The sequence below is a fragment of the Montipora foliosa genome, chromosome 1 (genome assembly GCF_036669935.1).
Source record: "Montipora foliosa isolate CH-2021 chromosome 1, ASM3666993v2, whole genome shotgun sequence".
Classification (NCBI taxonomy): domain Eukaryota; kingdom Metazoa; phylum Cnidaria; class Anthozoa; order Scleractinia; family Acroporidae; genus Montipora; species Montipora foliosa.
Genome location: NC_090869.1, coordinates 36,725,776 through 36,740,775, shown reverse-complemented (window position 1 = coordinate 36,740,775; position 15,000 = coordinate 36,725,776). Strand labels below are relative to the sequence as shown.

The 15,000-nt window shown below is 39.3% G+C and overlaps 1 protein-coding gene across 1 annotated transcript in view; it reads right to left on the bottom strand.

Annotated features, from left to right (window-relative positions):
• The window catches only part of LOC137967614 (uncharacterized), a 27,748-nt gene extending 20,692 nt beyond the window's left edge, over window positions 1-7,056 (bottom strand). Inside the window, exon 1 of the mRNA XM_068814135.1 lies at window positions 6,716-7,056. Within this exon, the coding sequence (XP_068670236.1) occupies window positions 6,716-7,056 (341 nt within the window). The remainder of the gene's footprint in view (window positions 1-6,715) is intronic.
• Window positions 7,057-15,000: the final 7,944 nt, after the last annotated feature.

Genomic DNA, 15,000 nt, shown 5'->3' with positions numbered 1-15,000 from the left:
GTGTAAAAATATTGCAAAATAAGATAATACTCTCGCGTTCACAGCATCTTATTAGTAAGTAGATTGTTTTATCCTGCAATTGCGTTAACATTTATTTATTAAGGGGTTATACGACTATGCGACATGATAGCATGCGCGGTTCCGCAAGGAGTTTACAATTCAGTGAACAAGTAAATGATATTACCAATGCCTATTTAGTGTTAAACGGCTTGTGCATGTTGGAATGCAACATGTGGGTAATTTAACAGGTGGAAGCTAACAATATCTACAACGTGATGGCTAATGCGTTTGTGAATAATTTAAGGTCAATTATATCATACGATACTATGGTACACGCGCCTTTCAAACAACTAACACAACTTCAAAGAAAAGTGGATAATATCACATGACATGATGGTGTACGCACGAGAGTAAACAACTTGCAAGTAGATATTTAATGGCTTGAGTGTAAAATGTCATAGGATATAATTGTGGGCGCGCATATCAGCAAACACCTTACAAATGAACAAGTAGAGGTATATAATATCATATCAGCATTTTATGGCGTGTGCACAACAGCACACAGCTTGTGATTAATTTAAGAAGTAGAGGGGGAAAAATCACACGACATGATGGTAAATGCGCTATAGCAAGCAACGCATACATATATCATCAATATTGCTCAATACAATGGAGTGTGCGCTCTTAAAAACAACTTATGATTTACTTATGGGGCATAATATCGTATGATATGATAGCGTGTGTGCGTCATAAGAAGAGCCACCTTCAAATAAAAACAGTGTCACAAATTAAGCCTCAATCAGGTGTTTGTGTGAGTGTCTGACCTGGCTTGAGCCTGCGATCCAATCAACAACCAGTCCCTGCTCAGCGGTCAACTTAAAAAAAGAGCTGACCTCGATATAGTCTAACTTGAGCCCGCTATATGGTCACGTGATACTGGTCAGCGGATACCTTGTTTTGACAGGTGTCAATTGACCATAACATTGATGTCCAATATCAACGATGTATGCTGTAAACTAGTTACAGTGTCAAATGGAGTAATTAATTGCCTCCTGGCTGAGCTCCAAACGTGAGCCAGTGATATGGTTACGTGTACTGGTCACATTGGCATACATGATGGGGCGGACGGACGTACGGACGGAAAATGACGTCATGGCTATTTTACCAAATTTTCTCCCATCGATGGGTTACCAGTATTTTCTTAGCTATGGTGCTCCGCGCGCGCGCGCAGCTCCGCTATTATATTGTGGCCTTTATCTTACGATATGATAGTGCGCACTTTTTAACAACTTACAAAAAAATTAGAGCGAAGGATGATAATTTCACATAGCAGGATGTTGTGCGCGCGTTGGTAAATAACTTGCGAGTTTAGGGTTAATTGTAAAAATATCATTAGGATAAACTTGTGCGCGTGCATCTTCGAACAACTTACTAGAGAACAAATAGATGTTTACAAATATCTTATTAGCATTAAATGGTGTGTGCGCACACTGATTTTGTGCAATTTAGACAGTAAATGGAAATAATATAGTCACTAAGTGAGAGGGGCATAATATCATATGACTTTACGTCGAGCGCACGTCAGTCGATAAGTTAAATATGGATAAGAAGATTAACAAGAACTTATCATTAAATGTTCTAAGTTCACTGGTATTTAATGAAATATGCGCATCGGCATATTTGGGTTTTCAGTAATTTAGAAAGCAGGTGTAAAATATTATGCGATCTGATGGCAAACGCTCATCGTTTAGCAAGTAACTCGTATGTAAACAATTAACTGGAGGTTAATAATATGCGATATAATGAAGTGCGTATGACGTACTGTACTGAAGGAAGTGATATCATATGACATGACGACATGCATTAGTAAACAACTTACTTAAGAATAATTAGATGATCATGGTACAGTGCCCTATATCATATGATTTGATGGTGCGTGGGTGTTTTTTTACAACTCAAAAGTAAATGGCAGTAATACCAGGCAGTGACATAACAGCATGAGCACGTTAGCAAATAACTTGCAAGCGAATGAGTAGACACTAATGATGTCATGACAGTGTGCGCGCATTATCAAGCAACTTAGTTCTAAACAACTACATTTGTTACAGAAATTTATCATTACGTTCAATGGCCTGGGCGCATTAGCATAGTATTTGTAAGTAAATAAGTTGGGACTAATATTGTAATAATATAAATGACACGCACATGTTAGCAAAGAACTTAACATAGGAATAAATTGATAATGATACTGTCCTACTATTTTATGATCTGCAAAACGGTGAGTGAATGGGGGATAGCTGTAATGGCTTTAATTTGCGTGCTCACATGAATGTAATAGCATTGTACTATACGATGGTGTTCGGGAAATTAGCTAACTAGGTTACATGTCACAAAACATTATGGCGTGCGCTGTACCAAATAATTATTCATAATAAATGCATGAAATATTATTGTGCGGGCATTTAATTTGTTAACGAATTACTAGCCACGCAGAGGTTATTATCTCATGAGACCCGATGTCCTTTCGGGGCTTATGAAATGTACGATAAGATGGGTGAGTGATGCGTTGAAAATGTTATATTTTAGGGTGATAATATCGTTTCATATATTTGCACAAGCTCTGGCACACTACTAATAAAGAAAAATGAATGCGTGCATGAAACACCGGTGTGCGAAAGTTAACAAACTCCTTGGCGTTGGGCAATAAGAGATATTAATGGGTGCAAAATAGGCAAAAATAAGATAAAAACTTAAGACTTTAAGTAAACAGCTATTATAACCAACCCATCAAGGCCATTGTCGAAATTTACCCTCAAAGAATAGTATTAAATCTACGTAAACCTTTTTCACCTTCGAAGTTTCTAAGAGCAAGAGTCAAATGGATCAGTTTTTTTCAGATTGAGAGTGTCTTTCTTAAGTAAATGTTTAAACAGGTATTTTAAGAAAACGTTTTTCTTATCTGTTCCTGAATCTGTTTTAATCTACAATACTTATGGTTTACATTTTTGCAAACTCTGCTCTGACCCAGCCCGTGAGGTCTTTGATTGGGGGGTTGAACTGGCACGGGGTTTTCCTCCATGGGGCAAGTGGACGTACAAAGAGGTTTTTCCCCCAGCTGTCGTTTCACAACTTCTCTCTCATTTGTAATTAACTCGTGGGCAGACTTAAGCAATTATAGGTATATAGAGCTGCACTAAACATTTGCCTAAATTAAGACCATGAATAAAAAGTAGACTTACAAACAAACGCTTCCTCGGCTTGTCCTTGCATTTTTGGGATATACTTCAAAGAAGTTGAGGTGTTAACAAGGCCGAAACTTTTGATGTTTTAATGTGTAATGTGCCCGTGGGAAGGATGGGAAACCATTTGCTTGGCGACGGGCGGGACGACTGAAATCGATTGCTCTTCACATTGAACTACTAAAACTCTTGGGAAGCTTGGTGTTCTAATAGTCATGCGCCTAAGAGTTTACAAATGCAGCGCAATAGCTATTAATAGTTATCAAATAGAGTGGTTTTCAATTGAGTGTCGAAAGAAATTAGCGAATTGCTTTGGTTTATAATTACTTCCCTCAGTGATTGGTTCAAAGTTCTCGCGCCACTTTTTCAACTAATCAGAAGTGAAACCAAAACAAATCATGGCTCGCGTGTGAACATTTTCCCGCGCTTTGTGTCGGCTACGTGTTTTGATTGGTTTACCGGATTGTCTCCGTCCTTTTTGATTGGCCAAAGTAATTACTTTGGTTTTGGTTTTACGACACTCATCAAAATATATAAATGCAACTATTATCAGTAGTTAATTTGACAGGACTGGTAAGAATAAATACAGCTATTTTTCTTTACTTGAAGGCCATAGTATAGGGGGTAGGCACTTTGTGAGGTAAATATGTCCGTATTCCCAGATGTGATCATGAGTGACGTTAAAATTGGAGTGAAGAGCATTGGGTTATTTCGTTATTCAAAATCGTCATGCAACTAGTTACCAGCACGTATCATCATGCATCTGGTTACCTGAACTTATCTGCCCCTTCTCCAATTAATTGACACAGACACAAAGATTGGCTCCATGCAAATTTACAAATTGATGTCAGTTTTTCATGCGTCTGTCCTGTTATTGATCATGAATTGCATTATAACATTGTCAAAGTAGCTGTGGATCCACGATAGCCGAGTGGATCCGCAGACTACCTTGGCAATGTTATGACGAAATTCATGACCAATAACAGGACAGACACATGAAAAACTGACATCAATTTGTTTTTTACAATAACAAAAAGGGAGAGGGGTCAAAATTAAGTCAAAACACGAGAAGAAAGCGAGACAAAAATGCGAGATACTTCAATCTGACGGGAGCAGTATCGCGTCATTATCGCATAAATTGTAAATTTATGTGTCTGTCCGCTTTATTGACAATAAAAATTGGCCAATGAACGCGCGAGAATTTTTGAATTCATTGTGAATTGCTTCTTTGAGGTCGCAGCCATTTATTACAATTTAAGTATCTCACGTTAGTATCATTGCAACCTGTGTAGAAGGAGAGCCCTTAAAGACCTTCCTAAAAAAGATATTGGGGCACCACTTGTGACATTGATAATTCATAATATTTAAGGCAATAACGTAGTATGATACCAGGGAGCCGAAGATTTCGAAGTTCCAGAAACTACTTTTATCTGTCCAACTAGGCGGTTCCAGTCACTTTTGGACTAACCTGCGATCAGGCGTTCTGTTCTTTAGAGATTTAGAGGGCGCGAAAAGTACCTTTCGCGTTTTCTCTAAAGAAAAGTACGCCTGATCGCAGATTGCTCCTGGACTTACTATGAATCCTAATCTTATACTTAAACTGTCCAAGCTTTACATTTCCAAAAGTCAGGCTTTTTCTTTAAAAAAGTGGTGACAACTGGAATACCTTAGAAACTCAAAAAAATTTAAGGTGCATTTCAATTATTCCTGAAGTAAGAACAAATTAGCAAATTTCAAAAGATTATTTGTTTCAAAATGAAGGCAGTAGGTCTAATTACATGAATACAAAATAATGTAAAGGTAGTCGCCATTTATAAAAGTTGTCTATGAGAAGTGATTAAAACTTAGAGAAGCTTAACCAAATGACTGAGAACTACATAGATTGTGCAGATAAGACTTGGTCTAACAGTTTTATCCATTGTCGTCAAGTAAATTAGAGACAGCAAGCAAGCAAGGTCACTGCCGTATCAAAATGCTGCTTACTCAGAATTAAATGGCTTAACACCTGCGAGGAATAAGCCAAGATCTACAGCGATTTATGTTCTAAGGGTAGAGTGACTCCACGCCACCCTAGAGACTAAGTGCTGTAGGCCACTGCAGGCATATTTAACAATTATTCCACGAGCGCGCGTTGGATATGAGATGATAGATAGCCAACAAGGCGCGTAGCGCCGAGTTGGCTATAATCTTCTCATATCCAACAAGCGCGAGTGGAATAATTGTTTTATTAAAAACGTCCCCAAAATATAGTACACTAGACTACAATAAAAATAAAAAGGCCCAAAAAATCACGCGTATGCTTGCCGTGTTTGTAAATCATGGTACAATGTAAAATGGCTCATAACCCATGATGGCTTAGCCAATCAAAACTGTCGAATTGCATTATCCAATGGCCCAGTTTTCAATAAAAAAATGTATACAGAAATATGGTGCTCTTAACTTAAGCTATTGTCTGTAGCTATCGTGTCAACTTGTCGCGCCAAACAGAGCAAATTTTGCATTTTGCTTATCAAAGAGCTTTTTAAATGCTAAGAGCTGCTGCACTTAAAATTTTAAATCAGAGATGACACTTCCGGGCGACTGTTCAGTTCATTTGCTCAGCGTAACACACTCACTAATATGGGGAAGGTCAAACAAACCGAGAACTTGCAAGATCTTTTAGCATAGCTTCTAGGTTGTTACAGTCGAGCTCTGTCACGCGTGGCCATTATCCGGTAGACTGAAATGAACATCCGGAATGCGTGATTTGAATGGAATCTTGAAGCTTTGGTACGAAAAATGCACAATAACTGAACAATAATTTATCAAACGCTTGAAATAGTTTTCACTTTTCAAAAATCGTTTATTTTATAATGAAACGGAAGTTCGTAGCTAACTATTTGCGATATATCAAGGATATATCCACTGGAAAAGGCAACGTTTCAGGGGCGGCTCTAGGGGAAGCGCGATGGGGGTGTGCACCCCCTCCCCCCTGAGATGACTTGCGACTCTCTGATGTAACTGGTATTCTGCGGGAAAAAAAAAAAAAAAAAAAAAACGTCACCAGTCACCTTCCCCATTCTATAGTGGTGCACCACCCCCTCGCCCCCCCAAGAAAAATCCTGGATGCGCCCCTGAATTTAAAACTGGCACGCAGATTTGAATGCTCAGTTCAAATTTCAAAACTACTGATGAAGCCTGACGTAGCTTGACCGTTATTACCGAAACGTGGCATCACACATAGCTTACAAGAAAACAATCTAAACGTCAAATTTAAAGCAACGTGCTGGATAGATGTGATAGACACTTTATTGACACACAGCTGCAAATATATTGCAGCCATAAGCTAAATCGTGTTAAGATTAACACATAAGATGACGATATATTCATAAGAACAAAAATCGCCAAAATCATTGATGAAGAGATAAAAAGAGAAAATCCGGAACCCTGATATTCAGTTCAGCGAATTCCACTTAAGTCCATACTCCCGGATGTACCAGAGCACCAGTCCTCTGCATTCGCTTGGTGGATTTTGTTTCCTTCCTGAGATATCTTTGAAATTCGTTTGTGTCTGTGGCGCGGCGAAAATGTCCTGATAAAGGTCAACTGATCTCTGGCAGAAAAAGTCGGGAAAAGTTTTTTGGGCGACGCTTACTTCTTTGTCACACACTTTGATCTCGCGAAACTTCAATCCTTCTCCATGTAAATCTTTCTTTGGATTTCCAGCTGTCATTTGTTCGTTTTCTCGGCTAGCCGTACGTTTTTCATCATCTGTTACGCTGCTCTCATTTACCCCTCGACTAGTAGTAGAATCTTTGTTCTGACTCGAGCTACACATTCTAAACAGTTGTGGAACCGAGATTAGTTGAATCGCTAGGATTGCAGTATTTTCTAGTGACGATTACAACACTGCTTCAAACGTTTAATGCAACTAAGAATCCTGCGTTGCTGTGCTGGACTGTGCGTTTTGAAACCTTAAAAACATTTTTCACTCTTGCCGCAAGCGCTTTGCCCCGCCAAGTGATTGGCTACAGACTTGAAGTTATGTCAACAGAAACTGATTATAAATTCTTCACCATCACGTACACTAGAGAGGACCAGATAAATTACCGATTTCATTTTGTTTTTTTGTTTTTTTGAAGGAATACACTACTGTCATTGTTTTTGAATAAAGCTATAAAATGTGCTTTGAATGTTGCTCGAGACGGACGTTCATGAAAAAGCATTTCGCGTCAGAGTTCAACCAAAATCGCTCGTACCATTACCATCACAACCTGATGATGGGATCTATCCCACACTTTCCGGAATCGAAGGACGACCTATTTTCTTGCCAGAGATCCTATCAATATAGTGAACCAGCTGGAGTAAAATCAAATATTCCATTTGCTGTTGTATATAGTTTCCATGTTAACGGGATACTTGGCAACAAGAGGACTTTTTTATTTCATGTTGCCACCAGGTGGTAGTGAGTATCAATTTCGTCACAGTTAATCGATTTTGTTCAACTAAGAATCCGCTGCTAAAGCTATGCTAGGTTATTAGAGAACGTGACTATCCGTATCACGTAACACTAGCAAGATATCGGGACCTAAGCGATCTGTTAAGATCACCGATCGTTTCACATGTACCTCCGCAAATGTCATTTATTGCATAACCTGCACGTTATGCAATAAATTATACATTGGTGAGACAGGTAGACGACTAGGTGACCGATTCCGTGAACACCTTCTCGATGTTGAGAAGAATGACAAGGATGCATCCAAGCCAGTCGCTCGCCATTTTAATCTGCCTAACCACTCCAAAAAACACATGGCTATCTTCAGCCTTTCCCTACATCTAGGTACGACGGAAAGCCGCAAGAATCTGGAACAAAAATTCATCTCTCAAATCGGCACCCTTAATCCTCACGGTATTAACGAACGCTTTTCATTTAACTAATATATTCCTATTTTTCACGTTGCCATGTTACCACCAATAGCGTAGCTCCTACTCTACTATAAAAACTACACGTAACCCATAATCCCTCGATTCGCTCTGACGAAGGGCTAACGTTCGAAACGTCAGCTTTTAGAATCTCTGTACGGTGGCCAATTTACATTATCAACTCCGTTGATAAAACCAAATTTTTGTATAGTGAGTCTAATTAGCACATAAACAAAAGAATATTTTTTTGGCCGCCATTTATGCATTCGGTTTATACTACGTCACAGTAATCAAAGAGGGGTTTAATAACCGCGTTAAATATTGTTAGAAGTGTGTCTTGGGGAACATACTGACGAGCCTGTTTTAACGCAGCAGTCCTGATGCGACACATTCGCAAAGGCTGTCAACATGCTCCTCCCATACTAGACGCTGGTCAAATACAACTCCAAGGGACTTAGTGGACTGAACTCTGGTTATAGGTTGCTCGCCAATTTTCAAGGGTTCTATCGCGAAGATTCCAAGATTAGATAGGTTATAATCAGAGGCAAAATACATGTACTCAGTTTTGAGCACATTTAAGCTAAGCTGATTAGCTAGTAGCCAATTTTGTAAATTATTCAGATCATGGTTCACTTCCCGGTGAAGGCGTGCCGTAGATTTATGAGAATTTTTGATGGAGGTGTTGTCTGCAAACATACGTGCTGTCGCATATTTAAGCACTCAGGAAGACCATTAATATAAATAGAAAAATAACAGTGGTCCAAGGATGGATCCTTGTGGAACACCACAACTGATTATTCGAGGCTCAGATGTGTATCCCTGGACCACACAAACTTGCCAATGGTCTATGTTTGAAAGATAGGATTTAAACCAATGCAGAGTCAGTCCAATAATCCCGTACAGTTCAAAAATTTGTTTAAGAGAATCTCATGCGATACCGTAGCGAAGGCCTTAAACAAATCCAGAAAAACTACCAGATTGTGTTACCTTGATCAATGTTGAAATACCCATTCATTCGTTGCATCCAACAATGCTGTTACAGTGGAATGCAGAGAACGAAAACCAGACTGACGTTTAGTTAAGATTTTGTTTCTTGAATGATAAGAATACCGTTGGTCATATATAATTCTTTCAAAAACTTTTCCAACAGCAGGCAAAACAGAAATCGGTCGATAGCTATTCGGATCAGACTTGTCATCCCTCTTATATACAGGAAAACATTGGCACTTTTCCACTGAGATGGAAAAATACCAGTTTCGACAGATTTGTTAAAAATTTTGCAGACAAGATTCCGCGAGGACAGGCGCTACAACTTTCAAACGTTTTGAGGAAATATTGTCGAGCCCAACAAAAGAGTTGTCTTTTTCATAAAAAGGGCGTATTTGAGCACGAATATTGCGAAATTTGAAAAGAATAATATGGTGGGATAATGTCCCGTCATATAAATCCTGGAAGCAAAATGTTCAAATGAATAAGGTCTATTTCAAGTCTGATTTGCAGCTATCTACTTCATATTTCGACAAGAATCATGCCCGAAATTCCACAAAACACAGGGATATCAGTGCTCCTTGAGAGAATAACACCGGCACGGAGTCTCGACTCTTGACTTGTTGGATGGAGACCGTAAAGCTGTGGTTGCTACAATGAACTTTTAAACAATTTTCCCATCGGATCATTACCGTATAAAAGAAAGAAAGTTAGAGCTTAGAATGCATTGGTTAGTGCGCTCGACTCCGGATAGAGTGGTCCGGGTCCGGGGCATGGCCGGGGACATTGCGTTGTGTTCTTGGGCAAGACACTTTACTCTCACGGTGCCTCTCTCCACCCAGGTGTATAATTGGGTACCGACGTAATGCTGGGGGTAACCCTGCGATGGACTAGCATCCCATCCAGGGGGGAGTATAAATACTCCTAGTCGCTTAATGCTACTGAAACCGGAGATAAGCGCTGGCCTGATGGGCCTTCTGGCTCGTGAGCAGTGACTTTACCTTTTTATCAGTTAATCTATATGTCAAAGAGCTAACTAGGATCTACTGCTTATATCGTTGGAAGTTTCTTGTCAAACGGCTGATCCAATACATATGTATATAATGGTGTGAAAAATACCAAAGTCATCGGATAAGTACAAAAATGAGGATAAATTATGATGCTACCCTTGCACATCTAAGCCTTATAAAAGGTGTTAAAATAACGAATGCACTAACTAGCGGATAAAGGCCGTTGTGTAAGATACATGAGTGAAAAATAAATATGAAGAATACTAAATGGCTAAATATAAGTAAGGAGGTAAGAAATAAGTTGGGTGTAAAAATATTGCAAAATAAGATAATACTCTCGCGTTCACAGCACCTTATTAGTAAATTAAGTAGATTTTTTTATCCTGCGATTGCGTTAACATTTATTTGTCAAGGGGTTATACGACCATGCGACATGATAGCGCGCATGCGCTGTTCTGCAAGGAGTTTACAATTCAGTGAACAAGTAAATGATATTACCAATGCCTAATTAGTATTAAACGGCTTGTGCATGTTGGAATGCAACTTGTGGGTAATTTAACAAATAGAGGCTAACAATATCTACTACATGATGGCAAATGCGCTTGTGAATAATTTAAGGTCAATTTTATCATACGATACTATGGTACACGCGCCTTTCAAACAACTAACAGAACTTCAAAGAAAAGGGGATAATATCACATGACATGATGGCGTACGCGCGAGAGAAAACAACTTGCAAGTAGATATTTAATGGCTTGAGTGTAAAATGTCATAGGATATAATTGTGGGCGCGCATATCAGCAAACACCTTACAAATGAACAAGTAGAGGTTTATAATATCATATCAGCATTTTATGGCGTGAGCACAACAGCACACAGCTTGTAAGTAATTTAAAAAGTAGAGGGGGAAAAAATCACACGACATGATGGTAAACGCGCTACAGCAAGCAAGCTTACATATATCATCAGTATTGAGCTATATATCAGGTCTTATTATTTGACTTTGGCTAAACAGAATTACATCAAATTTACAATAATTTTGAATGTACGATATACAATTAAAATAATTAATTAGGATAAAATAATAATTATAATTAAATAAATAGAATAAAATAAAATAAAAGTAAAATATAGACTATGCTTTATATGATTTGTTTCCTAACAATCTAGTCCCACGCTGTATGAAGGAGTTCATGTTCCTATTCGTTCGTGAAATGGGAACTCGCACCCGTTGAGCCCTAAGGGAATACGATTGGGGTCTTGAAATTAAAAATTTAAAGCAAGGATGGAGACCTTCTGAATCTAAGATTTCCTTAAAAGCGTGTGCTGTGTGACTGTCCCTTCTTACACCCAGGGACTCCACAGTCTCTCAGGCTAGACCTAAGATGTCTAAAGAGTGATTTTGAATACGCTGTAGCTCCTCAGCCAGATAGTTTGGGATGCCTCCACAGATGGGTGATGCGTATTCAAGAGGTGGACGAATTTTTGTTATATATGTAGTCAGTCCAACTTCGGTGGGTAAGTTGGCTTTGCGACACGCGCGCAGGAGGAAGTAGAGACGATTACTTGCTTTAGTTACAATTTCATCAATGTGTGTATTCCTCTTTAAGTCTCTCTGAACATGCACTCCGAGTAACTTGAAAACTTCTACTCTCTCCAACTTCTCGTTCCAACTCTAATCGAACTAGGGGCATGAATCTGCTGAGATTTCTTAAGACTAATCCACATCTCTTTGGTCTTTTTGTCGTTTATCTCCATTTTATTCAGCTCTGCCCACGCCTCCATTTTTACCATAACATCATGTATGTGACTTTCACTTCCGGTCGGCACCAGTTCGTATTGGGTGCAATCATCAGCGTACTTACAGGTATTGATTGAAACTCCCTGGGGATAGCAGTCATCAATATCGTTAATAAACACGTTAAACAGGTTAGGTGAAATAAACCCGCCTTGAGGAACTCCAGCAATAACCTCTCCACTACAAGAAACTATCCCTGGGAGCTTGACCTGCAATGTCCTACCGGAGAGATAACTTTGAACCCAGTTCCAGAAACTGCGAGAGATATTCATGGTAGCTAGTTTCTCAAGTAAAGTGGTGTGATCAACAAGATCAAACGCTTTGCGGAAATCCAAAAATAAGGCATGCACCCCGCAAAACGGACTCGTTGGCTCAGTAGCATTGAACCAATCTTGGGTTATACTTGTGAGTGCCGTTACAGTTGACCGCTTTTCCTAAAATGCACCCTGGGTAGCGTCGATCTTCATGTTACTTTTATTCAGCATGAGTTGGATTTTCTCAAGAACTTTCGCAGCTTGAGGAAGGACAGAGATTTGTCTGAAGTCGTTATTAATGTCCGTTGGATTGCTAACTTTGGGTACAGGACTAATCAACGCGTGCTTGTATGCTGTTGGGTACTTGCACTGCTGTATACTAGCGCAAATAATATCATGTAAGGCAGGCGCTATCTCTTCGTGAAAAGATTTCAAGAGCCACGCCGGTACTTCGTCACAACCTGTAGACTTCCTGCCACTAAGATGTTTCATTATGGCTTTTACTTGACCGATACTTGGAAGAGGAGGTGGGCTATCTTGCAGTCTATCAGATATTTCTGAGGCCAGCAAAGCCGTCGCCGTTCTGTTTTTCTAAGGTGCTGTAAAGGCTTGCAGTAACTTATCTCTTTTAACCTCTTTTAGCTCATCAGATGACGGGGCTGTAGGTGTTGTTCTTTGTCTTTCGGCACCGCAGAGCGCGTAAATAAATTTATACCATTTGCGTGGATTAGACATGCGAAATTCACTCGCCTTTGTTTCATAAAACTTGCGTTTCGCATTCTTGATGAGATTTGCAACTTTATCTTTCATCTGTCTGTATCTTTCCTTGTCACCTTTAGAAAAGGCCTTCTGGCGAGCGCTAATTGCGCCTTTAATATGTGGTGTCATCCATTCCTTGTCGCTTGGGTGCATACGCACGCGTTTTTGAGGAGTACAGGTGTTAAGAGCTTCAATTAGTATATTATTGAACGCCTCGACTTTCTCATCCGCATCTTTCGCTTGGAAAACAAACTCCCAGTTCTCGTGGTTGAGCTTTAACCCAAGAGCTCTGATGTTATTAGCTTTGAGACTTCTGGCAGTTATCACAGACCATTTGCCAGTTGGTCGATGCTTCAACAGAGTGTAAGGTATACACTTATGATCTGAGCGCCCAAAGGGAGGCAGATGTTGAGCCTCACCGTATATATTACCCATGTTTGTTAGAATTTGGTCAAGAATATTATTTCCGCGAGTCGGGGCTTTAACAATTTTCCGCAAATCAAACCTCCGACACAGCGAGCGCGGATCCAGTTGGTTGATGTCTCCCGTAATCACTATTCCCGCTGACGGCCTTTCTTTAAGCAGATTATCCAGACGTTCTGTATTATAGTTATTTAGCTCAGACTCCTTAAATACTCAATACAGTGGAGTGTGAGCTCTTAAAAACAACTTATGATTTACTTAAGGGGCATAATATCGTAATTATGTGATAGCGTGTGTGCGTCATAAGAAGAGCCACCTTCAAATAAAAACAGTGTCACAAAAACGTATCATTAAACGGCGTGCGCGTGTTGCATACTACTGATAAGTAAGTGGGGGATGATAATAACATTGAAAATGGTAAACGCGCATGTGGTTAACTAGGTGCCAGTAATATCAAGAGATGGTGGTGTCCGCATTAGCAAACAGCTTGAAGGTAAATAAACAGACGGTAATAACGTGATAGAATGCACGCATTATTAATCAACGTACGTATGAATAAGTAGATGGTCACAAACTAATTATATTGTGCCCTTTATCTTACGATATGATAGTGTGCGCTTTTTAACAACTTACAAAAAAAATAAAGCGAAGGATGATAATTTCACATAGCACGATGTTGTGCGCGCGTTGGTAAATAACTTGCGAGTTTAGGGTTAATTGTAAAAATATCATTAGGATAAACTTGTGCGCGTGCATCTTCGAACAACTTACTAGAGAACAAATAGATGTTTATAAATATCTTATTAGCATTAAATGGTGTGTGCGCACACTGATTTTGTGCAATTTAGACAGTAAATGGAAATAATATAGTCACTAAGTGAGAGGGGCATAATATCATATAACTTTACATCGAGCGCACGTCAGTCGATAAGTTACATATGGATACGAAGATTAACAAGAACTTATCATTAAATGTTCTGTGCGTGCTGCATATTTCTTATAAATAAGAAGAGTATAATAATATCATACCTGATACGCGCCTTGGATGCAAATAAATAATTAGAGGGTGTAGTGTAAAAAATTACTACGATATAATTGACTGCGCGCATCAGTAAACAAATTACAAATGAACAAGTAGATATTTATAAGCTTACTGGTATTGAATGGAATATGCGCATCAAAACATGGGTTTTCAGCAATTTGGAAAGCAGGTGTAAAATGTTATGCGACCTGATTGCAAACGCTCATCGCTTAGCCAGTAAACTCGTATGTAAATAATTAACTAGAGCTTAATAATATACGATATGATGAAGTGCGTGTGACTTACTGTACTGAAGGGGATGATATCATATGAAATGACGACGTGCATTAGTAAACAACTTACTTTAACGTCACGCTTTAAAAAGCGTGACGCAACGCTGGCACAAAACACAACCAATTAGAAACGGTCTGGTGGTGTCGATTTCCGATTCTTTGCATGTGAAGGGAAATATTTAGGTGGGTCTAATGCACCTCTCAATGCTAAGCCCAAGGGTGGGGGGAGGGGTTATCTACGGTAAATTGGCTGAGAGAGCCTTCCCCTGAGTGGGGATTTTGATATGTATGCGTTGCCCCATGGTCGGGAATTT